Source organism: Mastomys coucha, unplaced genomic scaffold (assembly GCF_008632895.1).
Source record: "Mastomys coucha isolate ucsf_1 unplaced genomic scaffold, UCSF_Mcou_1 pScaffold22, whole genome shotgun sequence".
Taxonomy (NCBI): Eukaryota; Metazoa; Chordata; class Mammalia; order Rodentia; family Muridae; genus Mastomys; species Mastomys coucha.
Genome location: NW_022196905.1, coordinates 82,012,675 through 82,035,656, shown reverse-complemented (window position 1 = coordinate 82,035,656; position 22,982 = coordinate 82,012,675). Strand labels below are relative to the sequence as shown.

Here is a 22,982-nt window from a genome sequence, read left to right as displayed (position 1 = left end):
TACAGACTTCTTGCAAAAGTCACTGAATTCCTTTGTAATTGTCCACAACTTGATAATCCCTTTTCTTAGGGTGTCTGCCTTCCTATAGTAATGAATGTTGCCACATGGTGTTATATATAGGTCACCACCTGCATGTAAAATAACTGCTTAAAAATAAAGCCCTAGAGGTTAGTTACTAAGCAGACACACTTCAACAATTTTGACAAATGGCTTTTGAAAAAGAAAAAAGTATGAACCTCTTACAGTTTAGGAGTAAATTGGCTTTTTAGAAAATTTACTTAATAGTTAACTCTGGCTTTGCTTAGTTATTAGAATACATCTAAAATATTTAAGGGTCTCTGAAAGAAGCAAGGTGTTTGCCATTTTTGTTGTTGCAAGCACCCACTAAACATGAACGATTCTGTAAGCATGTTTTTGGCATTTTATTGCCACTTTGGGGAGCTCTATACACTAGTTGGAGAGAAGAGCTAAAATAAAATTCAAGACTTACATCCTTAAAACAGACAGTAAAGCATGGGGAGTTCCCTAGCATGAGGGACCTCCTCCCATCCCACATGAAATTGATCCATCTTAATTTTCCAAGTAACTGTGCCTGAGCTTGCTGACTAACTGTAATCCCTAAGACAGATTTTGTGGTAAAATGTCATCCTCTTGTTTATAAAATTGATTGCCACAAATTCAGCATGATAAATCTGTGTGGACTTTAGACAGATTGCAAGCAGCTTGAAACATTATAACCTGCTCTTGCATTGACTATAAAACAAAAATGGTTTTTGAGAAACCTGTAGAAGAGCAAATAGAACTTAAAAAAAAATGTTCCTCAACTTTGTTGACTGGATACATGAATATACATAAAAGCATCAATTCAAATTATTTAATGGTGCAACCTGGCATTCTTTCTTTTACATGTAAAAACTTCTTTTTTTCTTACAAAGTCTATTGTGAAGGCTCACTGATATCCTGCATCTTCACACTGTCAAGTGGTCATGGAGTAGGGCATGCAGACTGTGGTTTAAACCCTGACAGTATCACACCTTCCCAAGGCTCACTGGCCTATGTTCAACAATGCCCTACAGCCATTCCTTGCCACTTCTCTTACTTCGTAAAAGTGTGATACTTTTATGAAGATTCTTAAAATGCTGCCCTATGGTAAGCAAGCCAAACCAGTGGCCGTTAGTTAGTATCAGAATGTCTTAGATTTGTACTTAGAAAACCATTTTTTTTAAAAAAAGTGTAATATGCAAAAATATGACATTCTAATATCCTAACAAAAATCCACACATTTACTTAAAGGAGTGTTTCATTCTATTTCCTACATTTAAGTCTGCTGCTCACCATGCATTTTCAGGAACATCCACTTGCTGTGTCATGTAAACCATCTCGCTACTTAGCATACCATGTGATGACTCTTTGAGAGGTAATGTCCCAAGCTATCTTCATGCTGCTATCTCAGTGCAGGGTTGCTAAAGCCACTCATATACAGCAGCAAAGGGATTTGAGTAAGGAATATGCTAAAAAGTTCTTGGATCTGGACTTCTCACTAGCCATATTTATGGTATGAGAGGAATCTTTCTTACCTGAAATTCTTATGAATTTCAGCCATGTTCAGATTTGAGTTTTGAGGTGCTATAGACTTACCTTGCTGACTACCCCTAACCAGAACACCTCAAATCTGAAAGGCTGAAAGATTGTGAAACTTTTGAGTGTCATGTTTGTTAGTTCTCAGTGAACTTATGGGTTGTGAACATATCAGATTTGGAATATTTCACTAGGAGGCTAGACCTTACCTGGTTCAGTTCTTTAGCCCCCCGCCCCTACTTATCGGAGTTCCTTTTTCTTCATTTCATTGGAAATTCATATAGCAGACCCAGTCATTTTAGATAAAGTGATATGAAACCAATTTTCATAGCTTAAAAAAAATATAAATAAAGCCAGATCGACATGATTATTAAATTCAGGCATAGCTGAAGCTAGAGTTTGAATTCTGCCTGCAACCTCTCTTTCCTCTACCCCTACTTCCTGCAGCTTCCTCCCCAACCCTGGCCCTCTCTTCCTTCCCCCTCCTGTCTCTTTTTCCTTTTCCCCACTGTGTTGTCTTTTCTTTTCTATCAGGATTACCTTGATGTCCCCAAGTCATGGTAAAATTTGTCATCGCCACCTCTAGGTAACCAGCCCACATTTTATTTCACTAAGAAGTTATCTCTGTCTGGACAGTGTGAGTATGTTTGCTGATAGTCATTTAACTGAGTCATACATAAGCTTATTGCTGAAATGGTGGACTTGGGGGAGGGAGTGCCCCCTCCCCCAAGTACCTGCATCTGAACCCCTGGAGCCTGTGCCTCTAGTAATGGAGGAGGATAAAAGTTGGGAGGTAAAAGTAGGTTGCTAATCAAGTGACCTTAAAATAGATTATCCAGGATTATCTGGGTGGCAGGCTTTGTAAGTAAGGAAGGCAACAGAGTGCTAGAGAAATGACTGCATGAGAAGGGCCCTGTCTGATGTGGCTTTGCAGATGGAGACAGGGTCAGAAACCAGGTGGATTTGCAGATGGAGATGATGCCATAAACCAGGTGCCCTTGAAGCTGAGGAAGGCCAGGGCCAGGGACCCTCCTGGACCTTCCAGAAGCAGTGTGGCTGTACTGCGCCTTAGCCTATCATGGCACAGCTCAGTCCTCTGATAACTCTGGCTGGCTATCACTAAACTTACAGCAATCTGTCATATCAGAAATAGGAATCTCATAGCCTTTAGCTACCTGTAAGCCAAACAATGACAGATTTTGAAAATTTCATTGCTGTAAAGAAAGTATCAAGGAAGAGCCTTCAGAATTTTCTCTGTACTTTAACCCTTGCAAACAGATTTTAATGTTTATGGATTTAAATTCTAGACCCAGTATTAATCATTAAAAGAACAACTGCTCCCCCATTAGCAAGAATTGTGAGGAATATTGTATTTGTCTGATATAACTTTCAGGCTGTTTCTAATAGTGACAGCCAGTCAGTTGAGTGTTTCTTCAGAATCTGAGCTAGGAAGGTTAACATTTTGGCATTTGTTCCTCACTTAAAAAACAAAACAAAACAAAACAAAACAAAACTCCTCAACTTGTTAGCCTGCTATTTGGCTATTTGAAGATGTATCCCAGAAAAATACTTGGCTACTTCTCCTCAAAGCATGTATTTCCTTTTCCTACCTGATTTAGCATTCCTGAATACCGAAGAATGTACCATTCTCTCCTGAGTGACTTTATAGAACATAAACATTGTGCAGTTGCAACAAATATTTATTAAAAGTCAGATTTAAGGAAAAAAAAAAGAATGAGGAGGATCTCTATGCTTACAGTTCTTTATTCCTTTTTAATGAGTCCCCTACCCACTACCTTTTCATTGTTTCCAGTAGCTTTATGAAAAATCTTGAGCTATGAAAATAGATGTGTAGCTAAAAGAAAAGACCCTCTGAGAATAATCGTCTAATGATGATGAGAACGCACGGTGATGAATGGAAAGCTAAGAAGGGGTGGGGTTTTGGCTGTATTCAGTGTGCTCATAATTGCTCTGGAGAGGAGATGTGTTCCTGTCCATGTAAGTGTTTACAGCCTTGCTAAGCCCTTCGGCATTTGGTGTCCTCTTTAATGTCCACTCTTCACACTGCTTGCCTCTTTGTGCGAGCAGTTGGCCGCTGTCTCCTGCGGTGCTGAAATTTATTCCCTTACCCGGGGCTCAGGATTTGGGGGGTGTTGTAGCTTGAGATGCTTCTTCAGCTGGTCTCAGAAATGCTGGATTGATATCCCTCTTGAGGCCAGCTTACCGTGTTTCTGAGAATTCGTACCCAATAAAGGAAATTGCCTGTGTGTGCTACCTCTCTGTAGTGCAGTGATCAGCAGTTCTTGGGAAAGAATCCCCTGGTCCCTAGGTGGAGTCATGGGGTAAGGATTGCTTCAGCTTGTCTGGATTTTAGGTCCTCTGTCATCCTAGGTTTATGGTCCTCTAGCCACACCAGGCATTCCAGACTGCAGTAGGAGTGGAGGGGAGAGGTGCTGGGGGATAGAGGGAACTTCCTCCTCCTGAGGATAAGTCCCTTTTCATGTGCTTGCATTACGCTAAGTGGAGCAGTTTCTTCCTTTAGCATTGCGGTTTCTATTGTACACATTTCCCTTAGTGAGCCTTCATTTTCACAGTTTGCTTTCAAAGTGCCAAAGCATTCATCAGGCTAGAGCCCCAGCCTAAATGCAGGCTTGTCTGACTCCAGACCCTTAATGCTCAGGCACCACACCCAGGTCTCTTCCTTGCTTGGGGAAGGAAGGACACAAGCACTAGTCTCAATTGTTTCTATGCACCCTGTGCCTGGGGAAACTTTGAAGGGCCCTGTCTGATGTGGCTTTGCAGATGGAGACAGGGTCAAAAACCAGGTGGATTTGCAGGTGGAGATGATGTCATAAGCCAGGTGTCCTTGAAGCTGAGGAAGGCCAGGGCCAGGGTCCCTCCTGGACCTTCCAGAAGCAATGTACTGCGCCTTAGCCTATCATGGCACAGCTTAGTCCTCTGATAACTCTGGCTGGCTATCACTAAACTTACAGCAATCTGTCACATCAGAAATAGGAATCTCATAGCCTTTTGCTACCTGTAAGCCAAACAATGACAGATTTTGAAAATTTCATTGCTGTAAAGAAAGTATCAAGGAAGAGCCTTGCTTGGGGAAGGAAGGACATGAGTATTGGTCTCAATTGTCTTTATACTCTCCATGCCTGGGGAAACCTTGATTAGTGATAGATCACTTAAACATGTTTGGGATATTGGGAATTTACACTGTGCCTTTGAGATTTGAGCTTTATCGTGTACTAGGGACATTTGGTATCCTTTATGAGACATTTGTGTATCACTCTATAACATACTTAGAAGGGCACCTGTCACATTTTTCCTGTTGTAGCACCTGAGGCTAAATGTATAAGGGAAATAAGATGAACCTAGAGTCTAGTCACTGTGTCATACTGAGCATCTTGACCAGCCCCACATGAAATGTTCACTCCCAAGGAACCACTGATCTCTTCAGAGCCATCTTTCTCCTCTTTCCCACTCTCTGAGAGGGGACATTAAACCCAGTTAATGTACTTCACCGCTGCCCCAGAGTCCTTAACATTTTGGAAATCGAATGACACAAACATGTAACTGGAAACCTCTGAAACTGGTGGCTTTGATTCGTGTCACATGATTTAATAGTGAGAAGCTAATACAAGGAAGTTTGTCCCTTATGCACTTGTTTCCTGGAAAGAATGGGGCTCAAGAGCAGTCTTGGGGGCCCAGCTGGATTCACCTAGTCGAACTTTTCCCTTCAGTGTGGGCTATGAAGGCAGGGCGAGTAAGCTACCAGAGGCCAGTAGGTGTGATACTGAGAACACACTACAGAGGGCCATAAGTGCTCAACTTAAGCTTTGATTTAGATTAAGTTGCTTTACCTCCAGATTTCTGTTTTGTTTATGAGAGTATTTGGTTACCAGTTTGGGGGGTCTAACATGAATAAAGATATCAATATTGTAAATTTTATCAGGAAATAATGGCAAACTATTCAGAGCTAACAGCATGATAAAATTGGTCATTACTTTGTCAGTGTAGTTAGTCTGGTCCTGGAGGGTTGAACTCAGGTTAGGTCCCTCTGCTAAGATATGTATATATGGATTACTCAGGAGTAGATACTATTCTTTTGATTGGGCCATTTCATTTTTGTTGTTACTCTCATTTTTATGGATGAGTGGACATAGAAAGTCTTAGGTCACCAAAGGAGTGATACAGACCTGGGGCTTTACAATTGTTCTCTGGACACTGACTTAGGCAGTGTTTATATATGACTTACATAATATTTAGCAAAAAAAAATGTATGTGAGGAATTTGGGCTTGGCACTTGCAGTATTGTGTTGCTAGGTAATAAGAAATTAGACATGGCTAGAGGAAAAGAAGGGGCAGTTTTGGGGGGAAACTCAGTAGGGTTTGACCATGACCATAATGGGGGAAGTCTGATATGATACAACTTCCCGACACTGATTTATGACCATCAGCACACTGCAAGCAGACATGGTGACGTCAAACAGGCAAACTGAAGGTTCAGTTTTATTTAGCTAAGTTAAAAGATTTTCAGCAGGATGCTTACCCATTTCAGTTATAATGTGGATGACTGGCTGTTTTCTTTGAAAATATTTTACCTTGATGGCTTATTGTGTGTACAGTGTCACACTAAATCACAGATGAGTGTAAAAGGGTCTAAAACCTCAGAAGTGTTTTAAGTTTTGAAAGTATTAAGAAAATCTACTATTTTTGACATTCAAACAGAAAGTCAAATAATTCTAAATAAAGGCCGAGGGCTCCTACTTGAAATGTCCAGGACTGTAAATGTTTGTGTTTCAGAATTTGGAAGATTTACATTTGCATAATGAGATGTCTTAGGGATGAGACCCAACACAAAACGTGAAATTCTCTTATGCTTCATATATACCTCATATATCCCATAGCTTAGGACAATCCTGTACATTTCCCTGTGCCAGCATTCTGACTGTGGCTTGTCACATGAGGATAACATCTTATGGAACCTTAAGTTTCAGATTTTTTAGAGCATTTGGGTCCATTTTTCCATGGGTTTTGGCATTGGAATATGCAGCCTTTATGTGGAGACAGAATGTTGCTTTTAACGTAGTTGGTGTGCAATGATCAAATCTGACTACAGATTTACATATCTCTATCAAACATGTACCTGCAAAAGGAGTTATTTAATACAGTACAAATGGAAAGACAAGTAAGAAGAAAGAGAAATGGAGACAAAGGGAGGAAGGAGGGAGAGAGTATGACCAGAGAACATGTAAAAAAGTTATATAAACTCACTTCTCTGTATAATTAGCATATTCTAATAAGAAGGAACTTTATAAAAAAGAAGAATTTAGATATGAGAGAACTTTCCCTCCTCCTAAAAGCTTGCATTATAATTAGGCTGCCAGCAAAGGTGTGGACGGATGTTGTTAGGGACAGTTTGAGTTCTGAGACAGTGCTAAAGCGGACTGTCTCCCTCTTGATTGCCTCATCTCCGAGCATCCTGAGAAATAGAAACAGCAAAGATGTTCTGTTTAAAAAAGGCTGTGTGGAAGTCCAGTCTCACAGTGACAGACAAGTTGTATCGAGTCCCATCCTGCCGTGTAAGGTTGAGCCTGGACTGCCCTTGTAAAGCAGAAATGGGTGTGTTATCTTCCTAAGACTTCTCCTCAGAAAGGATGATGAGAGAGATGCTGCCCTTTGCAAACCTCTTCCACATCCCAGCTTCATAGCTGCACACATCATTCTCCTTCACCAATGAAGGGTAAGGTTAGAGGTAGAGAGATGCCTAGGGCCCTCTGAGGCCACACACTCTTGAGGGAAGTAGGCTCAAGCTAATAGCTCTCTACTTGCAACTTACAGAAAGAATAACTAAATCTACCCAAGATGCTTAGTGTGTAGAAAGAGACAGACAAGGACCTAATGAGTTTTTAATTAAAAAAGAATTTTTTTGGACTGGACTAGTGTGGGAACTAATTTCCTACTGCTGAGAATGAGAGGTTCCATGTCTTCCTTCCTGTTTTAATAGCTGTGTCCATTAATTATTCTTGGTGGCTTAAACTGTAAGGCGTGAATACAGTGAGATAATTGATTTATAAGTCAGTAAGATCTGGGAGAAACATATACATGTTTTGCAGACAGAACTTTGACTCTACATCCGGGTCAGCCTTTATAGTTTGTCCTCCTTGGTGGCTTTGTGCTAACATTACGGTTTAGGAGACAAATGTATGCTACTTTTAGATATTCCATAGGTTCAAATTGCTCTCATTCATTTATTTATTCACACAAACAAACAAACAAACAAACAAACCTATTGGCCCGCTTTGGGTTCTGTAGTGAAGAGAACAGATATACTTCTTGCTCCCATGAAGCTTTCGTGCAAGTAGAGAGGAAAATCCATAAATAAACATTTATAGTGAGATTTCCAAGTGTTCAAAGGCTAACAGAATTGCGTGGGTTTTTTACATTTCTCCCTTGGTAGCACAGAGAGTACTTTCTAGTACCATGTAAGGATGAAGGCTCTGTGTAGGCACCAGCTGTTCGACTCCATGCTCAATGAGTTGTGTGGGTGTTGTCTTCAGCAATAGGGCCTTGCCATCAGTTTATGAAGAGCCACTAATGGCCTTGGTTGTTTGGGTAATACCGTGGTGGTCCCTTTGGCCAGAAATGCAACTAGTTGTAATTCATTCTCTGCATTGGAAGCTTCATTTGATGAAGAGATACCCAGCTGGGGCTCAATCTCATTTTCCCAGTTATTTGGCCATTTCATTTGGATCACCTTCATATATACACATATTACAGGAAACTTTTTTTTACTAAATTAGGCTTCCATATGACTCCTCAAACTGCCCTTACTTTTAGTGTCCCTACTGGCATTCCTTCCCTTGCCTCGTCTTCCCTCTCCCTCCTTGTTTGATCCTTCTATTCCAGTCTACTCTGTCATCCATCTATAACTATCTATGCTTTTTCCCCCTGCTGTGGAGATCCATCTTGTGCCCTTAGTCCTTTATTCTCTACCTAGCCTGTGTGGTTATATGGATTATAGCTTGCTTGTCAATGACTTAACAGCTAATATGATATAGACAAATACATACCATATTTGTCTTACTGGGTCTGGGTTATGTCATTCAGAGTGATTTTTTCTAGTTCTATTCACTTACCTATGAATTTCATGCTTTATTTTTTTTAATGGATGAGTATTATTCCACTGTGTAAATGTACATTTTTAAAAAAGATATATTTATTTCATTTATATGAGTACACTGTACCTGTCTTCAGACACACCAGAAGAGGGCATCAGATCTTATTACAGATGATTGTGAACCACCATGTGGTTGCTGGGAACTGAACTCAGGACCTCTGGAAGAGCAGTCAGTGCTCTTAACCACTGAGTCATCTCTATAGCCCATAAATGTACACTTTTATCCATTCATCCACTGACAGACATCAAGATTGTTTCCAGTTTCTGGCTATTATGAATAGAGAAGCATTGAACATGGTTGAGCAAGTGTCTTTGTAAAAGGATGAGATGTCCTTTGGGTATATTCTCAAGAGTGGTATCGCTGGATCTTGAGGTAGATCTAGCTGTAGCCTCCTGAGAAACTACCACACTGATTTCCATAATGGCTATACAAGTTTGCACTCCCACCAGAAATAGATGAGTGTTTCTCTTTCCCCCATATTCTCCAGCATGAGCTGTCATGTGTTTTATTGATCTTGGCCATTCTGATTGGTGTAAGATGAAATCTCAAAGTAGCATTGATTTGCATTTCTCTGATGACTAAGGATGTTAAACCTTTCTTTAAGTGTTTCTTAGCCATTAAGTTTCATCTTTTGTGAATTCTGTTTAGGTCTGTACCCTCATATTTTAATTGTGTTATTTATTTTCTTGATGTTCAATTATTTTTTAAAAAAAATATTGTGGATATTAGTCATCTTCTAGATGTGTAGTTGGTAAAAAAAAAAAAAAAAACAACTTTTCCCATTCTGTAGTATGCCACTTTATCTCAATGATGCTGTACTTTGCTATAGAGAAGCTTTTCAGTTTTGTAAGTTCTTATTTATGAATTGTTTTTAGTGCCCCTGTTATTGATATTCTGGTCAGAAAGTGTTTCCCTGTGCAATGAGTTCAAAGCTAGTCCCCCCACCCCCCCGCTTTTTATTGTGTCATACATAGCGTATCAAGCCTTATGGTGAGGTCTTTGATTCCCTTGGAGTTGATTTTTGTGTAGAGTGATAAGTATGGTTGTATTTGCATTCTTTTTCATGAAACAATCCAGTTTAACCAGCACCATTTATTGAAGATGCTATCTGCCTTCCATTGTGCATTTCTGGCTTCTTTATAAAAGAAAAATCAGGTCTTCATATGTCTGTGCATTAATTTCTGAATCTTCTATTCCATTGGTTATGTTTTATTTATTTGTTTGTTTATTTATTTATTTATTTATTTATTTTTTCGAGACAGGGTTTCTCTGTGTAGCCTCGGCTGTCCTGGAACTCACTCTGTAGACCAGGCTGGCCTTGAACTCAGAAATCTGCCTGCCTTTGCCTCCCAAGTGCTGGGATTAAAGGCGTGCGCCACCCACCGCCCAGTATATTCCATTAGTTATGGAGTCACACATTTCTATCTTTTAAAACTGAACATGCCATTTTCTTAATTAGTAAGTAATTATATTTATGTTTTTAGTGGCTAGTATTCATGGAGTCTCTGGTTGACATCCTGTGTACTTCTTGACAAATACAAGATGTTGAACTATGACTAATGTCTAGTTGATAACCAAGGAAACAATGCCTGGATAATGACGACATTGATCAAGGCAATAGTTGATTTAGCTTGTTGGTGTCATACATATTGTTATTCATTTCTAACCATACACAGAACTGCTCTGTAGAATCTGAGTCTGTCAAGCATATGCTTTTTTAATCCAATACATGAATATTGGACATAATTTGGTTTTTATGTAATTATAATCTGAGTGAAATGCTTTCGGTAGTTTCGAGTTGCTACCCACTTTCCTCATCTCTCCTTCCCAAAATAGAATTTATAGTCTTTTACAGAAGTTACTGAAGCTGTGTTATGTGCTAACTTTCCTTCATAGTTCAGATCTTAAGTTAGAAATTGATAGCAAGACACTCCATCTGCACCCAAGTGGATGAGAATGTGGAGTTTGCTTTCAGAGCCAAGTGGTCAGAGCCGAGATTTTCCTCAGGCATCTCACTTCAGAGCAGGCTTAGTTCTGCTTCCTCATTTATAGAATAAGGCTAATAATACTGACATATTGTGGTTGCTCTGTTAGGGACCATGCATTCCCATGCACAATTTACAGAGCAAAGTAGTTTGCCAATAAATAGCAGACAGTTGGAGAGTTCCTTCGTAAGCTCCAGGGTGTTAGGGCTTGCTGAGTTCATCTTTTCTCTACTAACCTTCATTCCCGAGGGGAAAATGACTGATTCAGGGTTTCACTTCAGAAATGATTCTTATGTGTACATTTAAAAATGATTTATTGTTTAGCATCAGGAAAGAGGTTTTCTGTAGCATCCTTCTTTTAAATAAAAATTCAGAGCATACTGTCTGAACTGGAACTGTCTCAGAGGTCTAGGATGTATGGCTCACTGTCTGCGTTGTTCCTCTTATCCTCTTGGGTCTGGAGGGGCCTTCTTGCATTCGTATTCTCCAGTCTCTTAATCCAGGCATCAGTATATTGTCTAGACTTCCTTGTGTGAATTCCATTCAGAGGAGATGGGAAATCCATACATTAAATTTAAGCATTGTTCGCTCCTTCCCTGGGGGCAGAGAACTGAGGGTTGGAGACAGAGATATAACAGATTACTGCTGTAGGGGAGATGATTATGGGTCCTGAGTAGAACTAGAAGTCACTATGACTAGCAGCATACACAAAGAAAAAGTTGTCTGGTTTTACCAAAAACTAACACACACTGGAGAAATTCATCTGGCTGTAGAGTCTGATATATACAAAACCTTGTATTAGGTTATTGTATATTGACTGTCAAGTGAATAAAGGGTGGTCCATTGTTCATATGGACCTTACTTGGGGTGTGTCTTCTCAGGTCTCATTCATGGGCTTGATTCAGACCTGCTTGTGAACAATTCCTCCCGACCCCCAACCCCCATCACTCTGCCCCTGTAACTCTTGTGTTCAATCTTAAAATGCTAGCCCTGTTCTCAACCAGACTTCATGGAAGCATTTGCTATGGGTATGGTTGTAAGGGAGACCAGGGTTATGCTCACTTGGTTGCTTTAGGGATGTGCAGCTAGACTCTGCAGGTCAGAACCAACCTTCACTTTGCTATGCAGAGTTTTCACAGTTCCTCTGCCTAATGATACATGCAGATGTATTGCTTGTTTCATGTGCATAACCAAGACTGGTATTTTGTTTAAATGCATTGGTCAATGTAGGTGGCATAACATTGGCATGTGCACTAAACCTTTCCAAGTTAGAGCGTGCCTAATCCGTCCTTTGGGACCTTCCCCTTGAGGACACAGTGATTTTAAAGACACTTAACATGAACACATTATTGGTTCATTTTGGATCTTAGGCTCTAAATACTTTAATGGATTGCAAAAATTTGATTTCTATAGACAGTCATTATTTGTGATTCAGTTAGTTTTGTCAGGCAACATGAACACATTATTGGACTAGTTTTAGGTGAGAATTCTTAAAGTGGGAAGTCTTTAAATTCATGCTCACAGGTTCTCCTTCTCATGCTTGCTCTTTTCATGCTCATTTCACCCTCGTTTCTTTCTGCAGTATGTACTGTCATTTTATTTCTCCCAAGTCCATAGATTCAAACAGCCTAGGGGAGATAGTCTTGACTAGGAGATATAATTTAGTATGTAAATGGTTACCTATGTTATAAGGTGGGTTTCAAATACATACGCAAATAGACCCTATTCCTTGGAAAGAATATATATAAAATGAGACTACCATACTCTCATGGTCTCTGCGTGTCAATTTATAGATTGTGGTTTCTTTTTTTTTTTTTTGGTCATTTTTTTCAGTTTTTTATTTGTTTTTGTTTTGTTTGTTTGTTTTTTAATCAGGACTAACTATTGTGGCATAGTATCATAGCACAACAGAGAGAAAAAGAATATAGGTTTTGGAGTGTAATTTGGATTTGTATCTAAGCTTCAATGTTGCTGACTTTGGAATCAGGTCCTTCCTGAATCTCAGTTTCCTATCAGTGGTATATGATTTTCAGGAATGTTAGGCTGGAAAAGAAACCATAAACTAGAGTGTTAAAATTAGTGTGTAAATCCTAAGTTTGTGGTAGAAGCAACAAAGGAAGATACTGAATGTGACAGAGACTCTAGCTATCTACAGGGAATAAAATAAAATAAAAAATTTTATATGATAGCAACTTTGCTAAAAGTTCTATGGGAATCTTGAGTTATTTTAGGTATATGTCCTAATTTTAAATGAACCAGATATAGTTCATAGAGACAGATTCATGCTCTTAAATATAGCAACAAGGTATAAATGTTCATGATTTAATAAATTTTAAAAATATAATAATTAGATTTCCTAAGTGCATTTGAGAGATGATTTTAGTTGTCAAAAAAGTATTATCTGTGCTCTAGTTCAAGGACAGATTTCATTGCAAAGTGTGGCTTAGCTTTGTGAGGTAGGGCTTTATGCTATGTTCTCCTACTGTCTGATGTCTTACAATTCTCTTTTTTACCCCCACAGATTTACCAACAAAGAGATACAGAGAGTATGAGCTGGTGACACCAATTAGCACAAATCTAAAAGGACGCTATCTTTCCCATATTCTTTCTGCAAATCACAAAAAGAGGTCACCCAGGGACGTGTCGTCTAACTCGGAGCATTTGTTCTTTAACGTCACGGCATTTGGAAGAGATTTTCATCTTCGACTTAAGCCAAACACTCACTTCATAGCTCCTGGGGCTGTGGTAGAGTGGCATGAGACAGTTCCAAGGCCTGGGAATACCACTGACCCCGGAAACAACCATCCACACGGAAGTGCTTCCGAAGGAAGCTGGAGATCAGAGCCTTTGCAAACTAGCTGTGCCTATGTTGGTGACATCATGGACATTCCAGGAACCTCTGTTGCCATTAGCAACTGTGATGGTCTGGTAAGACTCATTTCCTTTCCTATATGAACATGGAAGTGTGCAGGTGTTGGCATTTCATTTGTCTTTAGCATTGCAAGGCAGAGATGGAAAGAGACTTCCACTCACAGGCAGCATGGTGGGCTTGGCAGGACCCTCTGCTCTACAGCTGTTATGGCTTATGTATACTGCCTTGTGAATCTTGTAACCTCCGTTTTCCAAGTCGTGCAGGAGCTTAGTTCCGTTTGGAAGACTTGACTAGACAAAGGTGAATAATAATTCTTGACAAAGTACAATGTTGCTCTTGCTCTGCCATCCTATTTCTAGGTTAGAAACCCAGAGCTGCTTCAGCCCTTTCTCTGAAAGGTTTGCAGCCCCTTAGGATGAACAACAATATGAACTAACTAGTAACTTCAGAGCTCCCAAGGACTAAACCACCAACTAAGGAATATACATGGTGGGACTGATTGCTCTGGCAGCATGTATATAGTAGAGGATTGCAAAGTCGATCATCAATGGGAGGAGAGGCCCTTGGCCCTGTGAAGGTTCTGTGCCCCAGTGTAGGGGAATGCCAGGGCCAGTAAGTGGGAGAGGGTGGGGTGGTGAGGAGGGAACGGGTGTGTTCTTGTTGCTTTTTGGGTTATTTTTGGAGGGGAACCTGGGAAAGGAGAAATCATATGACATGTAAATAAAGAAAATTTCTAATAAAAAAAAGAGAAAGAAACCCAGAGCTGCTGAGCTGTAGATTTGTCACCACTCTCTGTCGTGTTCCAGAAAACTGCCACTACTGTAGGCTCTCCCCACATTACCCAACCAACTCTGGCCACAATTCTGTCAGGGCTTCTTTAAGCAATCTCTAAGATGGCAGTGGTCCCCATCCCTGCCACACCCATAGGCAGCATACCCAGCCTTTGATAGACTTTGGCAGGAGGTATTGGCTTGCTTCACCTTGCTTTCAGCTCTAGAGTGAGTTCAGGGGCAGAAGTCAAGATGGTGCCAGGTGTTTCCCACTGAGGCAGGAACATGCTGTTGCTGGAAGCCCTAAATGAAAAGTTATTCTCTCCATAGACTCCTGCCTTGTCCTCTATCACACCATTAAACTTTTCCTTTGTGTAGCCACAGCTTGTACTGATTTTTATGGTCTGTAAGTTTACCAAAACACAGAGATGTTTGATATAATCTTTATGTCATGAGTTTTACCATAGAAAGACATTGCATTTTTCTAGACTTACTAATACACAGTTGCCCTGTTAATTCTCCTGATTTGTCACCAGAGGGAACTGGTTGGGAGTGGAGAAACAGAGACATGAATTGCTTTTCTGGGTTACTGGAGGTCAATGATTTTCTTCTGGGCTACTCTTAAGATCAAGGGAGATTACCAAGTGCTAAGGTTTTCCACATTAAGAAAATTTTTACTTCTAACTTCTGATGAAAGGACTAGGGTTTATCTAATAAAAATAGTAAGTAAAAAGGACAAACTCAGTCAAGGTCTGGCTGAAAAAGATGAGAGGTGTTCTGTCTCTCCTTCCTTTTTATCTGTAGACCTTTCCTTTGTTCCCTATTTCCAAGTCCCCTGAGGATCAGGGCAGGAGAGCCTTTATAGTATATCAGGGATTCTAAGCAGTTAACATTAACCACTAAATGATAATAGATGAATATCTTTCTCTAAAATATTAGGTAGCCACATCTGGTGAATATCAGAGGTATTTTATCCTTGTTGGATCTTTGGGAAGACCAAATGAACTCTGTGGGCAGTTGCCAACTTCTAATAAAAACATCCTCGGGACTTCTGCTTTGGGATTTGGTCCCTTCAAAAACATGCTATTGCTGTGCTTGCTTCAGTAAGTCTGGTAGCAGAGGCACTTTTTAAACCAGGTCTGTTTTGGAAAGACTAAGACAGTATGCATGTGATTGAGAACATTTGGTAATTGTAGATTCAGCTCAATCTGGTATAAGTGAAATGTTGGCACTAAAAATAGGCACGGTCGTGGAACCACTTTCAGGGTGCTGAGAGGAGCGAGTTGTAGAGAGCTGACCTTTAAAACACTCGTGGTGGGCATCTGCTTCTGGGACCTGAAGCTGCTACCTGTGGGCCAGTGTCCTCTTGCTCTTCATTCTGCAGAGATAGATCCCATGGAAGTATCTGTGTACCATGGAAGGGTGGGGCAGATGGGAGGACAAGGCCTTTCTGGTTTACATAGTGATTTAAGAGGTGGTAGAAACTCTGAGGGGAGGGGACTGAAACCATGTTTTTGGGATGACATGAGGCTGTTTTAGGATGACAGACTCCATAGAACATGGCATGGGAATGGTAAGAGTACCCCCATTTACTTAGTCTATGATAGCTGTGGTTTCTCACTTGCTTGCATCTCAACCCATACAGTGCTTAGCCTCTCCATGCCCTGCAGTAGCTGATGGTATTATCTAGTTTTGTGTGACCTATGTGAGCTTTTGCCTACATCATCTATCTTGCCTCCATTTTTACACAGCTAGTCAGCCAGTTCATACTTACTTAGAGTAAGGTGTGATGAGTAAGCTCATGCTTTCATCATTAATGTACCTTGTGGCACTTAGTAACATGTACAGGCTCTTGAAGGTACTGAAGATCATGTGACTGTGGAAGCAGTGGTCTTATATTACTTCTAGGTAAATTATACTTGAAACAAGAAGAAACAAAGCATTGTGGAAGTAACCCAATGCCAGGTGGTGACTATACTCTGAGTACAGTCTACCCTCAAAGAGTCCCTTAAGCTTGGTGTTTGTTCTTCACTTAATCTGGTGGCACAAACACTGATCCAGGTTAGGACAGTACTGAAGCACTCAAATGTCAGACTCTGTACATTTCATAACTGAAGTGACTACTGAGGGAGGCTGGGCTTGGCCTTTGTCTTCAGTGAGAACTGGAAACAGTGTGGGCAAAAATATAATCAAAGAATAAGGCTGATGTCAGGGATGCTGCAAGATTAGCTTGGGGAGACGTGAGAGCTTAGATGGTGGAAAGATTAGGTCTGCCTTGGATGCTCGACTTGATGGAAAAAGTTATACTTCCAGTGTAGGATTTTGAGAAAATGGCCATGTATGTTAACATACTCAAGGATGGAGGAAGGGAAGGGGTGGGAAGGGCAGAAAACCTCTGGGAGAGTTGTGTGGCCACATGACTGGGGAGAGCTTGGGAAACCTGATTTTATAAAGGCTGAAGCTCATTACAACACATTATAGCTGGGTCAATGTAGAGTAAGTAACCATGGGGTTATCTGAATGTAGGACAAAAAAGAGAATATGAAAGGAAGAACGAGAGAAAAAGAGGGACATCTTACAGACAAGTGCATGGGTAATGCTGTCAGGGTTACCCGGATGCTCAGCATAATGACCAGGATGGCTGGACCTTGGTGCTCTCCATAGACCATGTCCTCTGGCAGCATGGGGTCTTTGCTGCTGGTATCTAGGTGGCTTTGTTACAAACACCTCTGTAGCACTTTTTTTCTAAAATTCCTGGAATTTTCTGTGAGAAGTATGGGATTTTGTTTTTGAGAATCAGAATTGATTCCCATAGTCTCAGGCTCCGCAACCTTTAAATGTGAGGAGTTAACGTCCGCTCTATCTCTGCTCTATCAGAAGATTTAAATGAGTCTGATTCCTTCCATCTGGTGTGTTTCCCACATCCCCACACATGTTTACTCTCTGATCAGATTTCTTCATTCCATCTCTAAAGGGTATTTCTAATGCCTTTTTGTGATTTATGCTGGTAATATGCTTTTACAGAGAAGTTAAAGTAAATGTAGGTGAAGATGATATAATTTTAAGTAATCAATGTCATCTAACTTTTGAGAACAAACAAACAATACCTTTATTAATAAGGGAGTTGATATTCATTCCTTACATTGTGGTATCTATTCTATGTAAGTATGTGTATGAATGGTCATATATGGAATATGTATTTTAACTATACAGCTATGTATAATATATGTATATATTTATAAGCACATACTAAATAGTGGGGACAATCAAGGATATATAGCATCATTTGCAATCAAGACAAATGTAACCAAATTTAAATATGCACTATTAAATTATAGTTGTATAAAATGAACTGAGGTACATATTATATACTGCCTGAAGAATTTTGTAGCTGTTTCCTATTGTTTTTTCAATGAGCTAGAAAGTTACCAGTTAAATTTCTAAAAGCTGGTGGGATGTTTCCCCTTGAGCAGCTGTGTTCTTCATAATTTGTAGATAACAGGAAAAGGTGTACCCGGTCTCAAAACAAACATTTAAAAGGAAGTTTAGTTTGATGAAACATGCTTGCCTATAGCACATGTAGCCCTGGGCCCAATTACAGTCATTCAGAAGAAAGAAAACTAATTCTGTAGGTTCTTCACTAATTTTTCATCATATATATTTAATATGAAATGCATGGTAATTGGCTGTTATTGTTAAGGTTCCCAGTCATTTGAAAGCTACCAATTGTTAAGTTTTTTTGGAGCTGATGTTGTATGAGAATTCTTCCTCCTGTCCTTCCCTCCTTTCCCTCCCTCCCCCTTTTTGGTTGTACTGGGCATTGAACTCAGGGCCTCATACATTCTAGGCAGGTACTCTTATCACTGAGCCACATCCCCAGTTCCATGAGACTTCAGTTTTAGGGGCTAACATCCCTCATTCCCGTGTTCAAGGGTCAACTCTAGCTGTTGTTTTTATTTTCACTTATTCTGTGGCTGGCTGTTCTGTGCATTACTGAGTATGAGCTATTGATGTTTTCCACTGTGATGGTGGAACTAGGCTTGCTTTCCTTCAGTGCTTCCATTTTCATATATTTGCATGGCCTGTGACTTCATGTGTAAATATTTATGCTTGTCAATTATGTTTTTATTAGTATACATCTTCCTTTGTCTCTTGTAACTTGCTTTGTAAAGTCTCTTTTGCCCATCATTAATACATGAGATGGGCTTTCCTTTTAATTAACCTATGTCTTTGGATCTAAAGTGATTTTCTTATAAACCTGGTATGGTTGAATTATGCTTTTTGTTTTATTTTGTTATATATGCTTTCTTTTATTCTATCTTGTGCAAGGTTTTTCAAATGCCCATTGATATTTGCACCCACTGTCAGCACACACAACCTTGAGGAAGGGCACTGGGATGAAGTGAAGGAAGGGTCTACCTGAGACTTTTTACCTTGTTGGTTTCCATCCTTCTCAAAAGGGACCAGTAGGTTCTCCTGGGTATTCCGGGCAGAATATTGGAGTTCATAGATGTGATCCAGAGTCTGAGGTCTTCATTAAGCTAGGAGGGCAGCAGTATGAATACCTACCTTTTTGCAGAAAAGAACTCACCGTCTCTGCCTTTGTCTGATGAGACAGCCATGAGAAACAAAGAACTCTGTGTGTTGTGTTCATTTGAGTTCATTTGAGGCTATGAAGAACTTAGAAGGGTATTTCCTAACTCTTAAATTGGATAGAAATTCCCTGTGATGTAATAAGGCCCTACAGCCCACACATTGTTATCTGGTGAATTATAGATTCACCCAAATTTCTTATCCTGAAATCTTCACTTACAATAGCCCAGACTGTGACTGTATTTTGGAGAAAGGACATTTTAGGTGATTAAGAAAAAAAAAACGTCATTAGACTGAGCCTTAATCCAATGTTTGTAAGAGAAGTGATTTGGACAAAGGCAGGCAAAGAGGGAAGGCCAGGGAAGGATATGAGGAGGAGAAGGTGTCTACAAGCCCAGGAGAAAGGGAGAGTCTATACTAGTAGCTCTGTTAAGGGGAACTTCCAGCCTACAGAGCTGATGACATACTTCTGCTCCTTGAACAGCATAGTCTACAGTATTCTGGTATAGTAATTCCATGAACTCTTAGTTCATGCTGCATATGTTAGTTCATACCCTTCTCCTCCTCCTTTAATTAATTTGCCCTTTGACTGTTTCATTCGTGTGTATAATGCATTTGTTTATATTCAGTGCTTTCTCCCTCTGATAACCTACTGTCCATCACTTCTTCCTCCCCAATGTATCTCTCTCTCATATCATGTCTTTTTGTTTTGTCACCAACTGAGCTTAGCCACCAGCTCATAACATCTGCATTTACTTGTACTGTACCTGTATAACACAGGCCTGTCCATATTCAGTTGTGGATTAAGGGCTGGAGGGTCTTAGGCTTTATTCCTCCCTGATGTCTTACTCACATTCCATTGGATAGCCGCCCCCCCCCCCACACACACACAGGGCAGGCAGCCTTGGTTATTTATTTTCTTTAAAAATAGCCCATTTATGTTTATGTTTGTTTGCCTGCATGTATGCTTTGTGCACCATTGTGCAGACATTGCCAGAGGAGGCTAGAAGAAGGTATTGGAGCCTCTAAGATGAAGTTATAGAAGGTTGTGAGCCACCATGCACAGGTAGGAATATAACCTGGGTCTTCTGGAAGAATAGCCAGGATGCTTAACCACTGAGACATCTCTCTAGACCCTGTTTTCATTTTGAAAATCCATTCATTCAATCTCTGTTTTAACTGGGGAATTTAGCCCATTTACATTGAAATGAATTGCTGATAAGGGAAGGTCTTAATTTTGATGTCTATCTCAATGGTTGATAGCTGTTCTCTCCCATTTCCCAAATTATTATTTTATGTTTAGGAGATGGGTTTTTTGTTGTTGTTGTTTTTTGTAGCAAAATATTTTAATTCTTTTATCATCTTTTGAGTATATCCTGTAGCTATACTCTTCATGGTTACTATGGAGGTTACATTTAACATCTTAAAGTTATAACTTCTTGTTCTGAGCTTATTTTAACAGTGTTAAAATATAAAAACTGTTCCCTTAGTAGCTTTTGTCTGTTCTTTCACTTGTGGATGTTATAAAAATTATTATTATGCCTTTTATGTGTAGATATTTTTAAAAAGTTAAACTCATTAATCTATTTTAAAATCATTTTATTAAGTTTTTAAGAATTAATATAATTTTGAATTTCTTTCTTCTTTTGGTTACAGCCAACCCCATCATGTCTCCTCCCTGGGCCCCCTCTCATGTGTTCTCATAAATTTCTTTTCAGATTGATGGCCTCTCCCTTGCCAACTACTTTTACTACCATATATTTAAGTGCATAAATATATAAATAAACCTGCTGAGTATGTTTAACGTGGCTTGTGTCTATATGATTTCAGGCTGACCACTTTGTTTGCACTAGCCAGAATCCCATCTCTGGGAGAGACTGACACTTTCACCATTCATTGGTTGCCCATAGTTCTTTGTCTAGGATCAGAAACCTGTTCGATTTCCTCTATTCTGGGTTAACCTGTCTATCAATATTATCACTGCTCTGGTCTTGTTTAGACAACCATATTGTTAGCATACGATGAGTCAAGCTTTGCTGACAATTCTTACAGCACACTTGATGCTCTTTACCTTTTATATTCGTTATGCCCACCCAACCCCCACTTTTATTAAAACATCTGAGCCTTCAGTGCAGGAGTCCTACTGTAGATATACCAGTGGTGATGGGCTCTACATGAGCCACAGATCTCTGAAGTTTGATCTGTTGTGATTCTCTGTAACAGTATCCATTTGCTGTAAAGGGAAGGTCCTTTGATGAGGATGAGAGCTCCATTTATCTGTGGTTACATAGATAAGTTTTAGAGTGCAGTTAGCAATCATGCTGGTCTAGTAAAGTGACAGTAGCAGGTTCTCTTCTAAGATCTGTGATCTCACTTGCCCTGGTCAGTTGGCAAGTTCCCAGTACCAGGCATGATTTTGCTCTTATTGAATAGGCCTTAAGTCCAATTAGGCAACTGTTGGTTACTGCCACGGTATGAGGGATAATAGTTCACCCTTAGACATACCTTGCAATGCTGGTCACTACCCACAGAAGTGTGGGTTATTTTGAAGGAATATAAGTGAAGCCAACAGATACTATATCTAAAAGCACTGATGGTAAATCTAGTAGACAAAGTCAAAGGGAAGATGCAGGAAATAGGTAGGCAGCCAAGATTCATATATACATAACCACACACAGCACAGTCTCAGTGTGGTTATCAGCATCATTTCTCATAAAAAGGTTTACAGGTAAAGGGCATGGGCTTGCATAGTTAAAATATTAAAAAAAAAATAATGCCTGAATAATTGACTGGGAGTTGCATGTTTGCAGTGGAGTAATGGCTGGTAATGTGTCCACATTCCCCTGAACAAATGCTCATCCATGCAACTCTACACAGCTATAAGAAAAGTCATTGGGTCACATAACAAAAGAAAAGAGAAGGGGAGGGGAGAGGAGAGGAGAGAAGATATGAAAGTACAGAAAGGCTAGCTGGAAAAAGAAAGGAAGTTAGCAAGAGTCAGGTATAAACAAGAAAGAGAGAATAGTGGGGGAGATGAATAGTATTGAAATAGGTGCATGTATGAAAATGCCATGATGAAACCCATTATTGTGTATAATTATATGCTGACAAGATCTTTAAAAATAGAAATATCAAAAAAGTTCCATATGTCCAGAAAAACTATCTTTCAAAACCAAGGAAGAAATTAAGATAATCTGATAAACAAAAGCCAAGAGAGTGTTTTGCTATCTGATTCCATTTGCAAAAACTACCAACAGTCATCATACAGGCTAAAATAAAAGAATAAAAAGCATCAATTGAAACCATATGAAAAATTAGAGATCTTAGTAAAGATAAATTAAATAAAGGAACATTATAAAAGATATTATTTTGATAAAAGGTAGATAATTCTACTTTGGCTTACAATATGATTTAAAAGGCACAATACACACAAATGTATGTGTATGCATATCAGAGATAGCTAGCTAGCTAGCTAGATGGATAGGTAGATGGATAGATAGATGGGTAGATGGATTGATGGATGGGTGGGTGGGTGGGTGGCTGGCTGGCTGGATAGATGGATGGGCTGATAGACAGACAGACAGACAGACAGACGGATGGATGGATGGACAAACACTATGCCACTGGGCTCACAATGCTCTCCATAAGAGCTGTATACTATCTAGCAAAGCCCCAGTAACAGACATCAGGCACGAGAAACCTGTGTTTGAATAGTTAGTCAGGGCAGTCCGAGTCACTCTCAAAACAACAGAGCTTATTGCTGCTGCCCTTAGCTGTCTCTTGAAGGTTGAAGGGAAGACATTATTGATGGTTACACCATACACTTCAAACACAGGACTGAGAATATTCAAGGTGGTCTAAAGCGATCTAATCTGAAAGCCTTTCTACATGGTTTTTTCATAGTACCAAAAATTACTATGTAAGCTGTCAAGAGAGAAAAGCAATCAACATTCCTATCTATCTGTAATGCCAATGAACTACATATATATATATA

The 22,982-nt window shown here is 39.7% G+C and overlaps 1 protein-coding gene across 2 annotated transcripts in view; it reads left to right on the top strand.

The window, feature by feature from the left end:
• Adamts3 (ADAM metallopeptidase with thrombospondin type 1 motif 3) overlaps positions 1 to 22,982 on the top strand; it is a 236,429-nt gene that overhangs the window by 7,357 nt on the left and 206,090 nt on the right. For both annotated transcript variants that reach the window (XM_031342981.1, XM_031342980.1), the window contains exon 3: positions 13,275 to 13,681. In XM_031342981.1, coding sequence (XP_031198841.1) covers positions 13,275 to 13,681 — 407 coding nt within the window. The remainder of the gene's footprint in view (positions 1 to 13,274; positions 13,682 to 22,982) is intronic.